Source organism: Aythya ferina (genome assembly GCF_964211825.1).
Source record: "Aythya ferina genome assembly, chromosome: 7".
Taxonomy (NCBI): domain Eukaryota; kingdom Metazoa; phylum Chordata; class Aves; order Anseriformes; family Anatidae; genus Aythya; species Aythya ferina.
In genome coordinates this window covers 24352584-24366875 of record NC_140302.1, presented here as the reverse complement: position 1 = coordinate 24366875, position 14292 = coordinate 24352584, and the positions used below count along the sequence as shown (strand labels likewise).

Below are 14292 nucleotides of genomic sequence, written 5' to 3'. Positions count from 1 at the left end.
GCACTACAACTCCCAGCATGCCCCGCGCCCTCCTGCCGCACCCCCTCACAGCGTGGGGAGGGGCCAGGACTACATTTCCCATCACCCCCCGCGGCCGAGGGGAATACATCACCCAGCCGGCCGCGCGCCGCCCTCCCGCGCATGCGCCGCCGCCGGCTGGGCTGTTGCTCCCTGACGGGTGGCTGCGGCGGCTGCTCGCCATGGAGTCCTACGACGTGATAGCGAACCAGCCCGTCGTCATAGACAACGTGAGTGCGGCCGGCGGCGAGCCCCGGGGCCGGGGGGAGCGGGGAGGGCCCGGCGGCGGCGATCCCTTTGTCATCGGGGGCGCCCCCACCCCCCCCTTCCCCACCCGGCCCGGCCGCTTCGCGTCCTGGTAGGGCGGGGCTACAGCGGCTCGGCGGCTCCTGATTGGCTGAGGCGGCTGCCAGTCACCCGCCCGAGGGGCGCCGCCCTTCGCCTGTGAGGAGCGGCCCCCCCGCCGCTGAGGGGTGGGGTGAATGGGCGGGGCGGCGCGCTCCCATTGGTTGGGGCGGCCGTTCGCCCCGTCCCCTGCGCGGAGCGGGCGCTCTCATTGGCTGGCGGGGCTGCCCGTCAGGAGGGGCAGCGGCCCCGCTTTGTGCCTAGGGGGACAATGGGGCCGCGTTCCCGGCGTGCTCCGCGCCCAGGCCTCGGCCGCGCTCCCGGCGTGCACCGGGCGCCGCCCCTCACAGCGGGACCCCCCCCCGGCGGCGGCTCCGGGGCCCATCGGGCCGGGACCCCCCCGGCTCAAAAATTCCCGTCACAAATTCCCCGCTCAGCCCCTCGGGGCTCCGCCCGGCCTGGGCCACGTTGGCGGGGGCCGCATTTGGGGTGTGGCGGCTGTTAGGGGCCGGTCGGGCCTGCGGTGGGGCCCGGCCGTCACCCGCCGTGTGCCTGGGGGCGCTGGGGTGGCCTGAGGGGAAGGAGAGGGAAAGGGAAAGGGTGGGGGAGGGCTGGGGGCTGGGGGGAGCCTCCTCGGCTGAGTCACGCGTTGACGCCCCTCCCTTCTGGCTGCTGCTGTCAGCCAGCCTGGTTTTGCTGTTTCAGAGGGTCAGTGCTGCCTTCCCTGCACGTCATCTGAGCTTCTCCTGAATGCTTTCACCGTGTGACGTGTGCCTGCTAGCCTAGCACACCTCAACACACTCCTTTTTTACAATCTGAATGGTTTACAGATCTCAAATCGAGTCAATCCTTCCGACCTTTCCTTTATTATCCATCCCACTTGCCTCTCTACAACTGGAGCTCCCCGATACACGCTGTTGTTGTTGTTTCTTCCTATGGAATCACAGCGGGGAGATTACTGGGGGCTTAAGGGCAGGGCTTAGGTCGATTGTTCTTAGCAGTGACTGGAGTAACGTTGATCCTGCCGTTAGCTCTTCCCAGGCACTCTGTGAGGAAGAATTTATTACGATACAGTCATGTAATAGCAGCCTAACGGCAGCCTTTTTGTTACTTAGCTCAATGATTGCTTGTTCCTCCCTGCTTCAGACCTAAAGAAAGGTTCATGTGCTGCCAGAAACCGACTGTTTCTTTTGTCGTTTTAACAGCTGATCTTAAAAGCTAATTCTTTTGCCTTTCTGCTAAATGAGTTCCCTCTGTCCTCTCCCAGTGCTATGGAATGAAGCAGTTGTTGTGAGATCTGCCTTCAGTGCTCGCAGGCTGTCAGCCGATGAGCCCTGTGGTGACGTTGCATTTTTGGTGCTCTCGGGAGCTCCGGCAGGATGGGAAACGGGGCTGCACAGAGAGGTGGTGTCGCTCCTGCTGCCTCACAGAGCTGCCGACAGCTTTCCAAGGCTGAACGCTGCCCTGTCCCATGGACATGCACCTGTGGGAGGGCGGGGAGGGGGAGCTGAGGTTCTGAGCTGGCACACAAGCCAGACCCTCCCTGTTCCAGCCTGCCCCAGTATCCCAGCGTGTTCCAAAAGGACACTCAGGTATGTGGCCACAAAAAAAGTGACTTATTTTTTGTACCAAACTGTGTGCTCAGCTCCCCGATTCCAGCAGGGAGTTTTGTAGTGTACAGCGAGAGGCTGCAGCTGTACCCCGGCACAGTCTGATGCTCCCCCCTGTCCAGTAAGTCACTTCTAAAATATGTGTGAACCCCTCTTGCACTCCAGCAAGCTCTCCCTGGAGAAAACATCCTGGGAGCCCTGGTGGTTCAGCTGTGGCCTAGGCAAGTGCAAGTTCCTTGACCTCCATGGAATTGTCTCCTCTTCCATGTAAAGAGGACAAAATTTGGCTTTGTTGTCTAAGCGGGGCATTTTCAACCTCAGAGCTGTCAGTAAGCTGCTGTGGCTTTGATCTTATAAAATGTGCATCTAATAAAATAGGTTTAGAATATGAGATGTGCATTCTGCATAAAAAGTATTGCATGGCAGGTTGGCTCTCTTGGATTGCCATTGAAATTTGAGTCTGAGATGCATCAAGGTGGGTGAATCAATAACTGACTTTGGCCACAGAGCTGGCAGGAGAATGATGTTCGGATGCTTTAAGATGCTCGTGATAATTTTCCATGAGATTATTTCAGATACGAAGGTCAAGGAAGATCTAGTTTCTTTCTTTATTTTCTCAGATAAAGAAAAAAGAAACCAGCAAGGAGGACGAAAGCCCAGCCAGGATAGCTACCGGTGGAAGGATGTTAATTTTGAAATTCTTTTAAATTTTAATAAACCTGAGCTTACAGCAGAAGGAGGATTTGTTTCGTTTTTCTTGTTTTGCCTCTTTTTGTTTCCTTGAAGCAAAGAGGAAAAACCCGCTCTTTATTTTAAACTTTCTTAATTGCCCAATGCTTAAACCTTTTCCTCTAACTGTGTAGGAATCTGAAAACGGGGTATGATAACTAGATCTACTCAGTACACACACACCTTCAAAGAATCAAAAAGTTCTGAAGACAATTTAAATGGCCAGAAGGTGCTGTCAGGTCCTGGTGGCACGGAGACAGCAAACTCGCTTTGCTCCCAGGCGCTGGGAAGCACAACTCTGCTCCAGTCCCATCTCGCTGCCACGTTCAAAGCAAACCTTTGTCTTCAGCTCCAGCAGCGATTGCTGAGCTGCCACCACGTTCAGCTGACTTTGAACTTGGATATGTAAATCTCAAAATGCATAACTCGCTGGGAAGCTCACCAGGGTGTGCGGGGTAGTTCCTGGCCTGGCATAAGTTTCTTACTTTCTTTCCCCTGTGTTAAAATAGGGGCATCATTGTTCTGAAACCATTTCCCAGCAGCAGAGAGTCCTGGCAGCGAGATCAGTCAGTAGCTAGAATAAAATATTCATTAAGAGCATATTCTGATGGGGTCACCTCACTGCGTTTCATGCAGGGATTTTTGTTTGTCAGTTTATTAGTGTGGTTTGGTTTTTGTTTTGCTGCCGGGTTTGACAAAGGCTGGTGGTATTTCCCAGGTACAGAGTTTAAAAGCTCGATAAGGAAAATCAAAATGGTGTTTGTTTTATTCCTGGCTCTGCTTTGAAGCCAGGGGAGTGGCTGTCCAAAGGGACATTGTCTTAATGCTCACAGGCTGCCTCATCCCACCTGTGCCTGCGTGTGCAGGGGCTGGGAGATCTGCCAGGAGGCAGGGGGTGCAGGATGTGGCCCTGCTCCTGATGCAGAGCTCACAAAGTGCACCCTGCAAAGCCTGACACCTTGTCCGAAACAGCTGGCAAAGGGAGCTGGGGAAGGAGGAGCTGGGACGGGAGCTAATCTCTTCTTCATTGTCCCTTTTAAACAAGGCCCATCCTGTCAGCTGCTTTCCTGCCTCCAGCCCTTCCTCTTGCAGGCTGACTGGCACTTTTGTTGTGTCCAGAGCCCGGTCCCATTTAGTTCCCAGTGTTTTTTCTGATGGGATTTCTGTGACCTGCCTCCTTAGCACCAGCCAGCCTATCCCCCTCCCGAATTTCTTTTCCCTAGTCTCTGCTCCAACTCGTTTCACACTGCCTACTCCCTTCCCTGACTTTATCCACTCTCTCTTCATCTTCTCCAGGTCTCCTACCTCTGTGAGGCTTACAACCTTAATCCTACACGTTTCAGCAGTGCTCCCCACAGCTGGCAGGGCTTGGTTGCTGTTGCATGGCTTTCCACAGAGCTCTCCTCCACCAAGGGAGCATTTAAGATCACCAGAAAACTGCAGAGCCGGGGTTCAGCCTCACACACCTCTCACACTGTAAAAGCAATGGCATAGGGTAGAAAAATTACTGCACGGGGCGGTGTTTGGGTGTGTACCCGGAGCCGCAGCGGGATGCTCCTGGAGCTTGTGCCCTGTGATGCCTCTGCCAGGAGGGTGCTGGTTACTCCCCTCTAGCGGCTGAGCCGATCTGCTGGCACCTTCCTGTCCCTGCCCTGCCTGCAGGACCCATGGGGAGCTCTATTCCAAGGGAAAAGGAAGGGTTCTGGCAGTGCTGCTGTACTTTGCTGCTCTTTTAAATGTTGGGAAGGTGACTGAGCATCTGTCTGTTCCTCCCACAGGGCTCGGGTGTGATTAAAGCAGGCTTTGCAGGCGATCAAATACCGAAATACTGCTTCCCAAACTAGTAAGTACTCCCAATCAGTTCCCAGTACCATGAACCAATCCTTTGATACGTGGAGGGGAAGAGTGGTCCGATTGTGTTAGTGAATAAATGAATTAAGCATTTTTTTCCTGCTGTACAGAAGTGTCTGAGAGAGATCTCTGCTGTTAAGCACTTGTAGATTTGGGGGACACACGGGACATGAAGGATGATCTGTCACTTCCTCAGGCTCAGCCCCCAAGCCACTACAGCTTTGTAGGATTTAGTCTGGAGACATTAGGTCACCACCAAAAAGACAAGGCTGGGGCTGGAGGTGTGAATCCCTGCGTATGCCTTTGGTGTGTGGGCTGAAGCCTTCGTTCCTGCCAAGCTTCCTTGCGACTTTTCTGACAGCTTTACTGGAAGAAGGACTGCTGGATCAGGAGCAGGCCCTGGCTGTTATTTTGGATAGGGTGCTTTTTTAACGAATGTATTTGTTGTGACCGATGCAGACTCATCTGTATGGTGAAATGGGGCAAGGGACTCTAAATGTCTAATCTGAGGAGCCTGCCTGAGGTCAAGCAGTATGGTGGGGGTCCGTCAGCTCAGGCTGCTGCTCAGTCTAGCCACGTTTACCCCAGGCACTGCTGGAATCCTGAATCATCAGGGAAAGCGTGGCCAGACTCAACTGGCTCACGTCCTGTTACTTCAGCAGCGCCCACAGTCTGCTCCCTTCGCTTCTGATTCTGGGATTAGCTCACACAGAGCAAACCCGGGGCTGTCTGCACCTGGGAGTGCGCTCAGACTCTGTCATGGCTGTTAGAGGGCACTGCTTGGGGCTGAGAGGAGCAAAAGGTCGTAAATTGATGGGCACACCTGAGCTGTCTCCTGAAGCATTTATACTTTTGCCTCTGCAGTGTGGGGAGACCAAAGCACGTTCGTGTTATGGCTGGTGCTTTAGAAGGGGACATCTTCATTGGTCCGAAGGCAGAGGTAAGAAAACCTCTTACTGCAGTTCTCCGTGCGCCTTGCTATGCTGCTCTAAGAGCTGCAGCAGTCACCCTTGAAAGAGCTGGGGTTCTTTGAGGGCAGGGTAGGCCTGAAGAGCAGAATAAATTGTCACTTTTAAGCATGTCCAAGCTGAAGTGGGAAGCTTCATGAAATTTTTGTGCCAACCTGCTGTCCACAGACCATTTTCCTCGGTCCCAATTCATTTTCACAAGTCCTTCCGTATCTCTCCTTTTTTCTAGGCTGCTTTGCAGTCTGTATGGTTACATCCCTGTCTCTGTGACTGAGAACTTTAGAAATGGACCCTGGTTGGTTGCCTTTTATCTCTGGGGTGTAGGCAAGAGGCTCGCTTTCCACAGTTGTGCCTTTGTCAGCAGGCAGTCGTTCTGGTCTCATGTTTCCTGTGAGCCCTCTGAACTGCATTCCCCAGTATCACCCTGTTATATTTTATATCATGGCCGAGCTGGTAGAACAGAGATACCATTTGAGAGGTGTCTGTATGTTGGCTTGAAAACAGTTAGGATGGAATGTGCTCTGCAGACACCCTTTGTTCCAAATCTGTGTAAAACAGCCTTGTTTAATCTTTGTAAATGCTTCTCTGGAAGAGATGTTTGTGATTAGTGTTCAGTCTTCGCCCTGTACACTAGAGATATGATGTTTTTCAGTGGAGTTGATAATAAGCAAGTCTCTTGGATGAATTTGTAGTCGTAATGCTCAGAAGTGAATTGTTCCAGTTGCTGACAAGTATGCTGCATTGTCCTTTCTGTTTGCTCAGGAGCACAGAGGCCTTCTCTCGATCCGGTACCCGATGGAACACGGCATAGTAAAGGACTGGAATGACATGGAGCGCATCTGGCAGTACGTGTATTCAAAAGACCAGCTTCAGACGTTCTCAGAGGAGGTGAGATGCCTCATTTCGTGATTGCACCAGAGTCTTTGAACTTTGGGAAGAACTTGGGACTCCTCCTTTGTTCTTTCTAAACTTACCTGTTGTTAAATTAAGCTCTTTCCCCTCTCAGAAGATACAAGAAATGTCCGAGATGAATTCCTCCCCATATCTCATGTTCTGGCCTGACTGAAAATCTGACTTTCAATGTTTGTTACTCACACACTCTCTAATATATTCTGCTCTGTGCCAAGTGCTCCTTACTTTTCCTGTTTTGCCTGTGCATCAGGCATACCCACTCAGCAGTGACATAATTTGAAGTGAGGAAGGAGAAAACCACAGTCATGTGGTTTGGAAGGAGCTGACCAAAAATTATTACATGACTGAGAGTGAGAGGCTGTGTAAGTGGAGGAGGAATATTTCTGCTTACACATGCCACGACCTTGTGCCTTTACCCTTTCTTAGGGGCTGTGTTTTTCGGGCAGTCTGGCTGACTTTTGGTACAAAGGGTCACCTTGTTCATCCTTGATGAAAAAGGGTCACTCACAGGGCAGATTTCCTAAGATTTCTTCATAACTAGACCAGAGCCCTGCTGGTCCCCCAACCTAGTAGTGATTATTCACTGTCTGGCAAGTTACTGGGGGGTTACTCCCTTTCACATGTCTTGTTCTGTTGGTTCCAGAGGTGGAACAATAACCAGAATTTTTTGGGTAGCACACATCTAGCTGCATCCTGGTTATTACAACACAGCTCCTTTTCTTTACCAGCATCCTGTGCTGCTGACAGAAGCACCCCTAAACCCACGCAAGAACAGAGAACGTGCTGCTGAGGTGTTTTTCGAGACCTTCAACGTGCCAGCACTGTTCATATCCATGCAAGCTGTGCTCAGCCTGTAAGTACCTCTCATCTTTGATTTGTTGTGAAATGTTTCTTGAAATCTATTTTTTTGTTCCCAAAACCAAACAGAACAGGGAAGACCACACAAATGTCTGACTTACCTCCTGTTTCAAGCACAAACTGAACTTAAATTTCAATTTCTGTAATAGAGTTTATAGGAATGTGGTGAAATCTGATGAGAAATGGCTGTGGGGATTTTTTTTATAGCCTGTTTGTGTGAAATCTCTGCTCCTAGAGTTGGGTCTGGTTGTGCTGCATGCTTGGGGCTGACCTTTAATGGCTCTTTTTGGCTTGATGGTTTGTCTCTTCACCAGGTATGCTACTGGGAGGACCACGGGGGTGGTGCTGGACTCGGGGGATGGCGTTACCCACGCGGTTCCCATTTACGAAGGCTTTGCCATGCCTCACTCCATCATGCGGATTGACATCGCTGGCCGCGACGTGTCCCGCTTCCTGCGCCTCTATCTGCGGAAGGAAGGCTACGACTTCCACACAACCTCAGAGTTTGAGATCGTCAAGACCATCAAGGAGGTGATGTACTGTCTGCTCCTGTGGTTATCCAGGGAGGGCTTTCTGCCCCAGGGAAGTTGTTGACTCTCTGAAATATATTGCGAAGTGCCAGCCTACCTAGCTCTGAACCTCATTTCTTTTTCTGCCTGAGGGAGAGCAGAGTGTCTAAGATGATTAAGGGGCTGGAGCTACCCTCCTGTGAGGAAGTACTGAGAGGGATGGGGTCATCGAGCCTGGGCAAGAGACAGCTGGGAGGGTTTCGTCAATGTGTATAAATATCTGAAGGGAGGGAGCAGAGAAGACAGAGCCAGACTCCAGACTGATTTCAGTGATGTTCAGTGACAGAACAGAAAGCACAAACTGAAACAAAGGAGGCTTCATCTGAATGTAAAGGGATTTTTAGTATTTTTTTTTTTTTTAAATGTGAGAGTGACACATTAAAAATAAGATGACCTCCTGAGGTCCCTTCCAACCTCAGCCATCGCGTGGTCTGAGATTTATAGTCCAGATTGTGTCCAGTCCCTACCAAGGGGCTGTACGCATTGAGGACTGGATGATCTCAAGAGGTCTCTTCCAACCTCAACTGTTCTGTGATTCTGTTTAGATGTTTGCTTGTTTTTTAATCTCCAAATGATAACAACATAGAAAAGCAAAGCTTAACTATGGAAGAAAAAATAAGGCTGCTGGAGCAGTTTGAAGAGTCAAAATACTTTGTTTCCTATAACTTTCTAAGTTGTAGGTGGTCAGCGGGCAGCAAGCCACATAGACCATGTTGAGTAAGAAATTTTGCTATTGGCTATTAGTTATTTCCTCTGAAATGTAATAATACATTTTGTTCATGCTCCTAATCTGCTGCCAAGTTACCCAAAGCCACCTTTGTATATGGTTAATGTCACTGAAGGTGTTTCAGATGCCTGTTTTGCTTTCCAGTACAGTAGTTTGGAAGTGCTCTCAGGATAATTATCCCATCTGCAGCAGATGGAGATAACTTCTTAAGCAGTAAGAGAGGGGTGAAAAAAAAGGTGAGCAGCAGCTAGAGCAATTGTGAGCAGCCTGAATGTTTCTTATTATACGGAGCCAAAGCATGAAGAGCAGATAAGGTATTTTTCCTGATGAGAACCCACAAGGTCTTTTCCCCAATACAAAATAATGTTGAAATTGGTCTCCCCAGAGGGATGGATTTTGATAGTTAAGGAACTTACTTTTTGTAGTCAGAAACGTGTTTATGAGAGGTATTTGCATTTACCCTTATCTTCTCCCTGACTCTGCTTCCTCCCAGCGTGCCTGCTACCTGTCAATAAACCCCCAGAAGGATGAGACTCTGGAGACCGAGAAGGCTCAGTACTACCTGCCAGATGGGAGCACGATTGAGGTTTGTGAGGACTGCTGTCAAAAGATTCCTCCTTTGATGCACTGGGTTTCCAGAATAGCCTTCTGCCTCCTGATGGGAAACTTAATGCAATGTTGGGTGGGAGAGGGTAATTTTAAAAGAGCAGAACTCATCCCAGGCTGCTGGCTGGGGCACTGGAGTTCTTAGGGGAAGAAAACGTTATTAGAAACCTCACTGATTCTACTGGGAGTTCTGGGTAAGGACAAAGCATAGCCAGGGGGACTGAGAGCTCTTTGAATGCAGGCTCTGATCTAGCAAATCTTTATGTGGATCAGGTATGAAGTGTGGGTTGGTACCAGCTTGCTGTAAATCCCACTGGGGTTTTGTACATGGTTTTTGTTCTGCCTGGAGGTGCAGAAACAATTGGTTTGAAGAGTGTTTTGGGAATACTCCTCAAAAGATTGAGCCTTGAATGAGAAGAAATACAGGTCTTACCTCCAGCACTGGGGGTGGATCTGCTCCCTTGTCCACCATTGACCTGCTGAATGAAGCTGAGTGAGTGTTGTGAATTAATTTGTGCAGAGCTTTGATTCAGCAGCAATATAGGACTTATTGATACTTTTATGGCAAATCACTAGATTGGATTGCGTGCTGCCTAACAGCACTTACTCATGAGCCAATTCAGCAGAATTTACTACAATTGAAACAGCAACTTAAAGATTTGCACCAGCAGGTTTCTTTATCTCTTTCATCTGCAAAATGGAAATGGCACCTTTGCCAGGAGTAGTAGGTCAATCTGGCGGTTGCTTGGGAGCTGATGATGCAGCACAAGTGTCCAAGAAACTTTCTCTGAAGTTTTGCCTAAGAGAGAAAGGCCCAAACTTGAGACAGTGAACTGGGCCGCGCTGCTCTCTCACTCTGTGCTACCTTCTCCTCTTGCAGATTGGCCCTGCCCGTTTTCGAGCCCCGGAGCTCTTGTTCCGGCCAGACCTGATAGGGGAGGAATGTGAAGGACTCCATGAGGTGCTCGTTTTTGCCATTCAAAAATCAGACATGGACCTGAGGCGAACGCTGTTCTCCAACATTGTGCTGTCTGGAGGCTCCACGCTTTTCAAAGGTTCCTGCTTCTCTTTCAGTGGGCTGTGCTTTTTCTTTTCCTTCTCATGTGAAACAGGGAAGATAACCTAGATCACCCAGCTTGTCCTGAGGGATGAGGTCTGTGGGAACTCTGTTCTCTTTGGGGAGTTACAGTGAGAAGCAGAACACTGATTCTCACTAATTTTCTGAGTCCTAGTCAGAACCAGCGTGCATCTGGCCCCTATTAATTTATAGATATCCTCTGCCAGAACTTGTCCACCCTTTATCCACAGGTGGATGTCTCCAGATAGATCCCGTTTTTCCCATTCAAACCCTGTTCTGCCCTACAAAAGGGGCTGGATACAGGAGGAAGGCCAAGGGAAGAGGGAGGGAACTGGCCCATTTGTGATCCTAGCTAGGAATCTTGGTTGCTTGTCTCAAGTTGCTGCTGCGGGACACAGTCTGTTGTGGTAGTGTTTGAGGTCTGAGTGAGTCAAAATCCTGGTACTTCTCTGGCTGTGTTCTGTGCTCCTTCAACGTGGTTTCTTTGTGAGATCAGGAGTGGGATATTTGAATAGGACTGTGTAGGATCTGGCCACATTGTTAGTAGATGGAACTTGGAATTTTGCTGAGGGATTCAGACTACTTTGTTTTTGTCTTGTGCAGGCTTTGGTGATAGGCTCTTGAGCGAAGTGAAGAAACTAGCTCCGAAGGACGTCAAAATAAGGGTAGGAGCATTCTCTTGGGTGTTTGTCACATGCTCCGTGTGTCTTCTTGAGAGAACTGTGCTAAAAATTATGCTGCCACGTGGTTCAAGCCAGCAGCAGCTTTCCTGGAGACAGCCCAACAATATCTGCTGTCGTGATGAAAACCTGTGTGGTTTCATCAGAGAAAGTAGCTCCTCTGGCACCATACCTGTCTAGGATCCTGGGAGTGGTTCTGTGGGGGATCCGCTGGGTGCCTTTATGGTGGGAGAGGTCGTCCCTGTGTTTGTCAGCTGTAGGAGGAGCAGTGTGCCAGGAGGAGCAGGCTGGAGCTTGGAAAAGTACTGACTGACTCTCTGCTTCTCCTAGATATCAGCTCCTCAGGAGAGATTGTATTCCACGTGGATCGGGTACGTACTGCATGATGCTGGGTCACTCTGTGGGATGAGGGCGGGGGAATCGCCGTCTGCTGGCTCTCAGAGCCCTGTCCCTCCTGCTGCTGTGTCACTGCTCAGCCACGTGATACTCAGCCTGGTTCCTGAGCCCGTCTCCATGCTGCCAGCCCCTTACCCTTTGCATCTTCAAGGCTCCTGCAAGTCCTGTTAATTCTCCTTGTTGTCTTAACCAGTCCAGTTCAAAGTAGAACAAGCTTGTTGGTAGGAAATGCACCTAGGGCCTCTGCCCTAAGGCATTTCCCCTTTTGTGTTGCTGATCGGGGGAACTAAACTCAGCTCCACAATCCTAGGCAGTGAGACCAGACCCCACCTGAAGAGGGCTGGTGTTTGCAGCAGTGTCAGCACATTGTTTGGGAGGTGCCTGGTGCCAGGCTCTGTGGTGCCAGCGCATTTGAGGCTGACAGGAGAGGAGGTGACCGTTCAGAGAGTGTTTCTGTTGTAGGAAACAAGGAGCCTTGGCACCTTCCTCAAGCATGGAAGTGTTGTGCAGTAGAAACAGCTCCTCTCTGCAGAGAGGCAGTGGGAGTGCCCCCGTTTGCCTGTAATACGTAACGTGTCTGTCTCTCCCCAGTGGCTCTATTCTGGCCTCACTGGACACCTTTAAGAAAATGTGGGTTTCGAAAAAGGAATATGAAGAAGACGGAGCTCGTGCCATCCACCGAAAAACCTTCTAGCCCTGGGACCTGTCCTCAAGTCTCCTCCGAAGACTCACTTCAGTTCTAAACTCGCTTTTCTGAGTCCGAGTGTCTGAGAGCTGCCTGTATGTGTGTGTGTGCGCCAGCATGCCCCGATGTCACTGAGCAAAGACGACAGCAGCAGGAGGGTTGTATTCATACTAACTTCATATTTTTTTTATTTTTTGATGTTGTTTTTTTTTTTTAATGGAAAGGAGAAAACCCCAGTCTGAATTTCTCCAGAATGGCCCATTCCTTTTTCGTTTCAGTCCCTTAGTTTCTGTGTTACGATCACATTTGCCACTGTAAAACGAGCAAGCGAAAACAAAAGGGAACAGCTTAGAATCTGCCTAGCAAGCCAGAAGGGAGCCAACCACTGCAAACCCCTCACGCAGGCTTTAGTCGGCCTGGCTGCAATGCCTGGGTTGTCTGGAAATACACAGCGGAGGCCCCGTAGCTACTTTCTTAGTCTGCAGCGTCTTCGACATCAGTAGGTTTTGGAAGTTGTTTTTAATATATTTTTTTTTTTAATTAAGAGGAAGCACATTCTCAACAGTTCAGCCCGTTTGCCCCCACTGTTTTTGGTGTGTGTGTGTGGGTGTTGTGTGAGTGTGGCGGGGTGGAACTTCTCAGACTGACGTGTGGGTCGGTGCCGCAGCCGGAGAAGTCGGTGATAGGACTTAGTTCATATTGCATGGAGTAGAACAAAGCAATCTCTAATCAGCTTTCATTATGCTAGACGGTTACTCTCTCATTCCTCGTTTTAAATAACTTTTCTCCTCTGGAAGCAAGTGCCCCGGAGTGGGGGTGAAGGCACTTGTGTGTTCCCCCTCGACCTGCCAAGAGTCACAGTACTGAGCTCTCACGTTCTTGCTCTGTAGGAGCTGAGGCTGTTTGCCTCCTCCTCGCCACGTCAGGGCGGAGGGAGCACGCGTTTTCAGCCAGGCGTAACTCGTGTACTATATCCACTCGGGGGCTACGTAATAGTTGGAAAGGTGCGTCGTAATGTAAGAATTGTTTTATTTATTGAAATGTCTGCGTATTATCTCCAATACTGACCGCAGCACCTGGGAATTTTGCTTCGGGTCTTCCTTGAACGCCTGCTCCCCAGTTGTCTGTTGTTTGATGTTAACACTGTTTACAGCACACACACGCTTCGCAAAATAACCGGCCGGCCCTGCATCACCGCTCGGTAACCGTTGTGTGGGGAGCCTCGCTGTTCTCTGGGAATACACTAAAGGAGAGGACAAGGAATCACCTCAGCGCGGTGGTGGGAGCAGCCAGCTGTCGCAGGGGCTGCGTTCTGCTGTCCTCTCGTGCTGCTTAGGCCTTTCTGCTCAGCTGCTGGCTGTCCTCTAGAACATCCTCATCCCTCCCGCAGCTCGCGTGGGGGTGTGGCACTGTTCCCCTTGCTTCTGTTGGTGCTCTTCGTTTCCTTCACCACTGATTTTTCTGTATTACCCGGCATTCGCAGTGGGCCTGGAGTTGTTCGGTGGCAGTTCCTCCCTGTTCCCTTCCTTTCTGTTCGTTTCCACCCATCACCTTGGGGTCACTCCCTCGCCAGAGCTGAGAAGGGGCAGGAGCCGGAGGGTTGCAACAGCCCCGCTGCGGAGGCTCGGCGGGAGCTGGCGTGAATGTAAGCAAGCAGCACGCTGCCCTAGCACAAAGGGGGTTCTCCGGGATCCGAGAGGCTGCAGGTAGGCAGGTTGGGTGCTCTGCTCCCAGCTGAGGCCGTGTTGCTTGTTCTCCTACCCCTACCAGAACAGATCGTGGTTTTTAAGCAAGAACCCGTCGGGTAGGGACGAGCTCTCACTGCTCAGCCTCCTCCTGCCAGAAAATAAGTTGCGTTCTTGCTGGTTTGTTGTTAACGTGCGGAGGGGAAGAAGCAAACCCCTCTGCTCGCCTCCCACGTGCCCCAGGCAGTGCCAGTGATCTCTTCCTCCCCTTCCCAGCCCCTCTGCTGGCCTCGCAGAAGCAGCAGTGCTCCATTTTGTAAACTGCAGTGACCGGACAGAAAGGTGCCGTCTCCAATCTAGCATTTGTTTGATCTGCCTGACTGTTCCCTCGCACACTGTCCAAACCATGTTGCCTGGTGGTGCCCAGCATACTTAAATAAAGTCATTCATATACAAACCTCGAGCCTCCTGGCCTCCTCTTCCCACGCTTTTGCATTTCTCAGGAGGTAACTTGTGTTCTTCTCTTGCCTGTACAGAACTTGTGGGCTAATCGCTGCCTGGAGACAGCACCGGTG

At 50.6% G+C, this 14292-nt stretch overlaps 1 protein-coding gene across 1 annotated transcript; it reads left to right on the top strand.

Annotated features, from left to right (window-relative positions):
• The first annotated feature begins 102 nt into the window (after nt 1-102).
• ACTR1A (actin related protein 1A) lies at nt 103-14174 on the top strand. Its single transcript, XM_084525578.1, has 11 exons — nt 103-248; nt 4481-4545; nt 5418-5493; nt 6284-6409; nt 7162-7286; nt 7606-7822; nt 9081-9173; nt 10074-10248; nt 10875-10936; nt 11282-11322; nt 11939-14174. Exons 1-11 carry the CDS (start codon nt 201-203, stop codon nt 12039-12041), a joined length of 1131 nt encoding a protein of 376 aa, XP_084381704.1. The 5' UTR covers nt 103-200; the 3' UTR covers nt 12042-14174.
• Nucleotides 14175-14292: the final 118 nt, after the last annotated feature.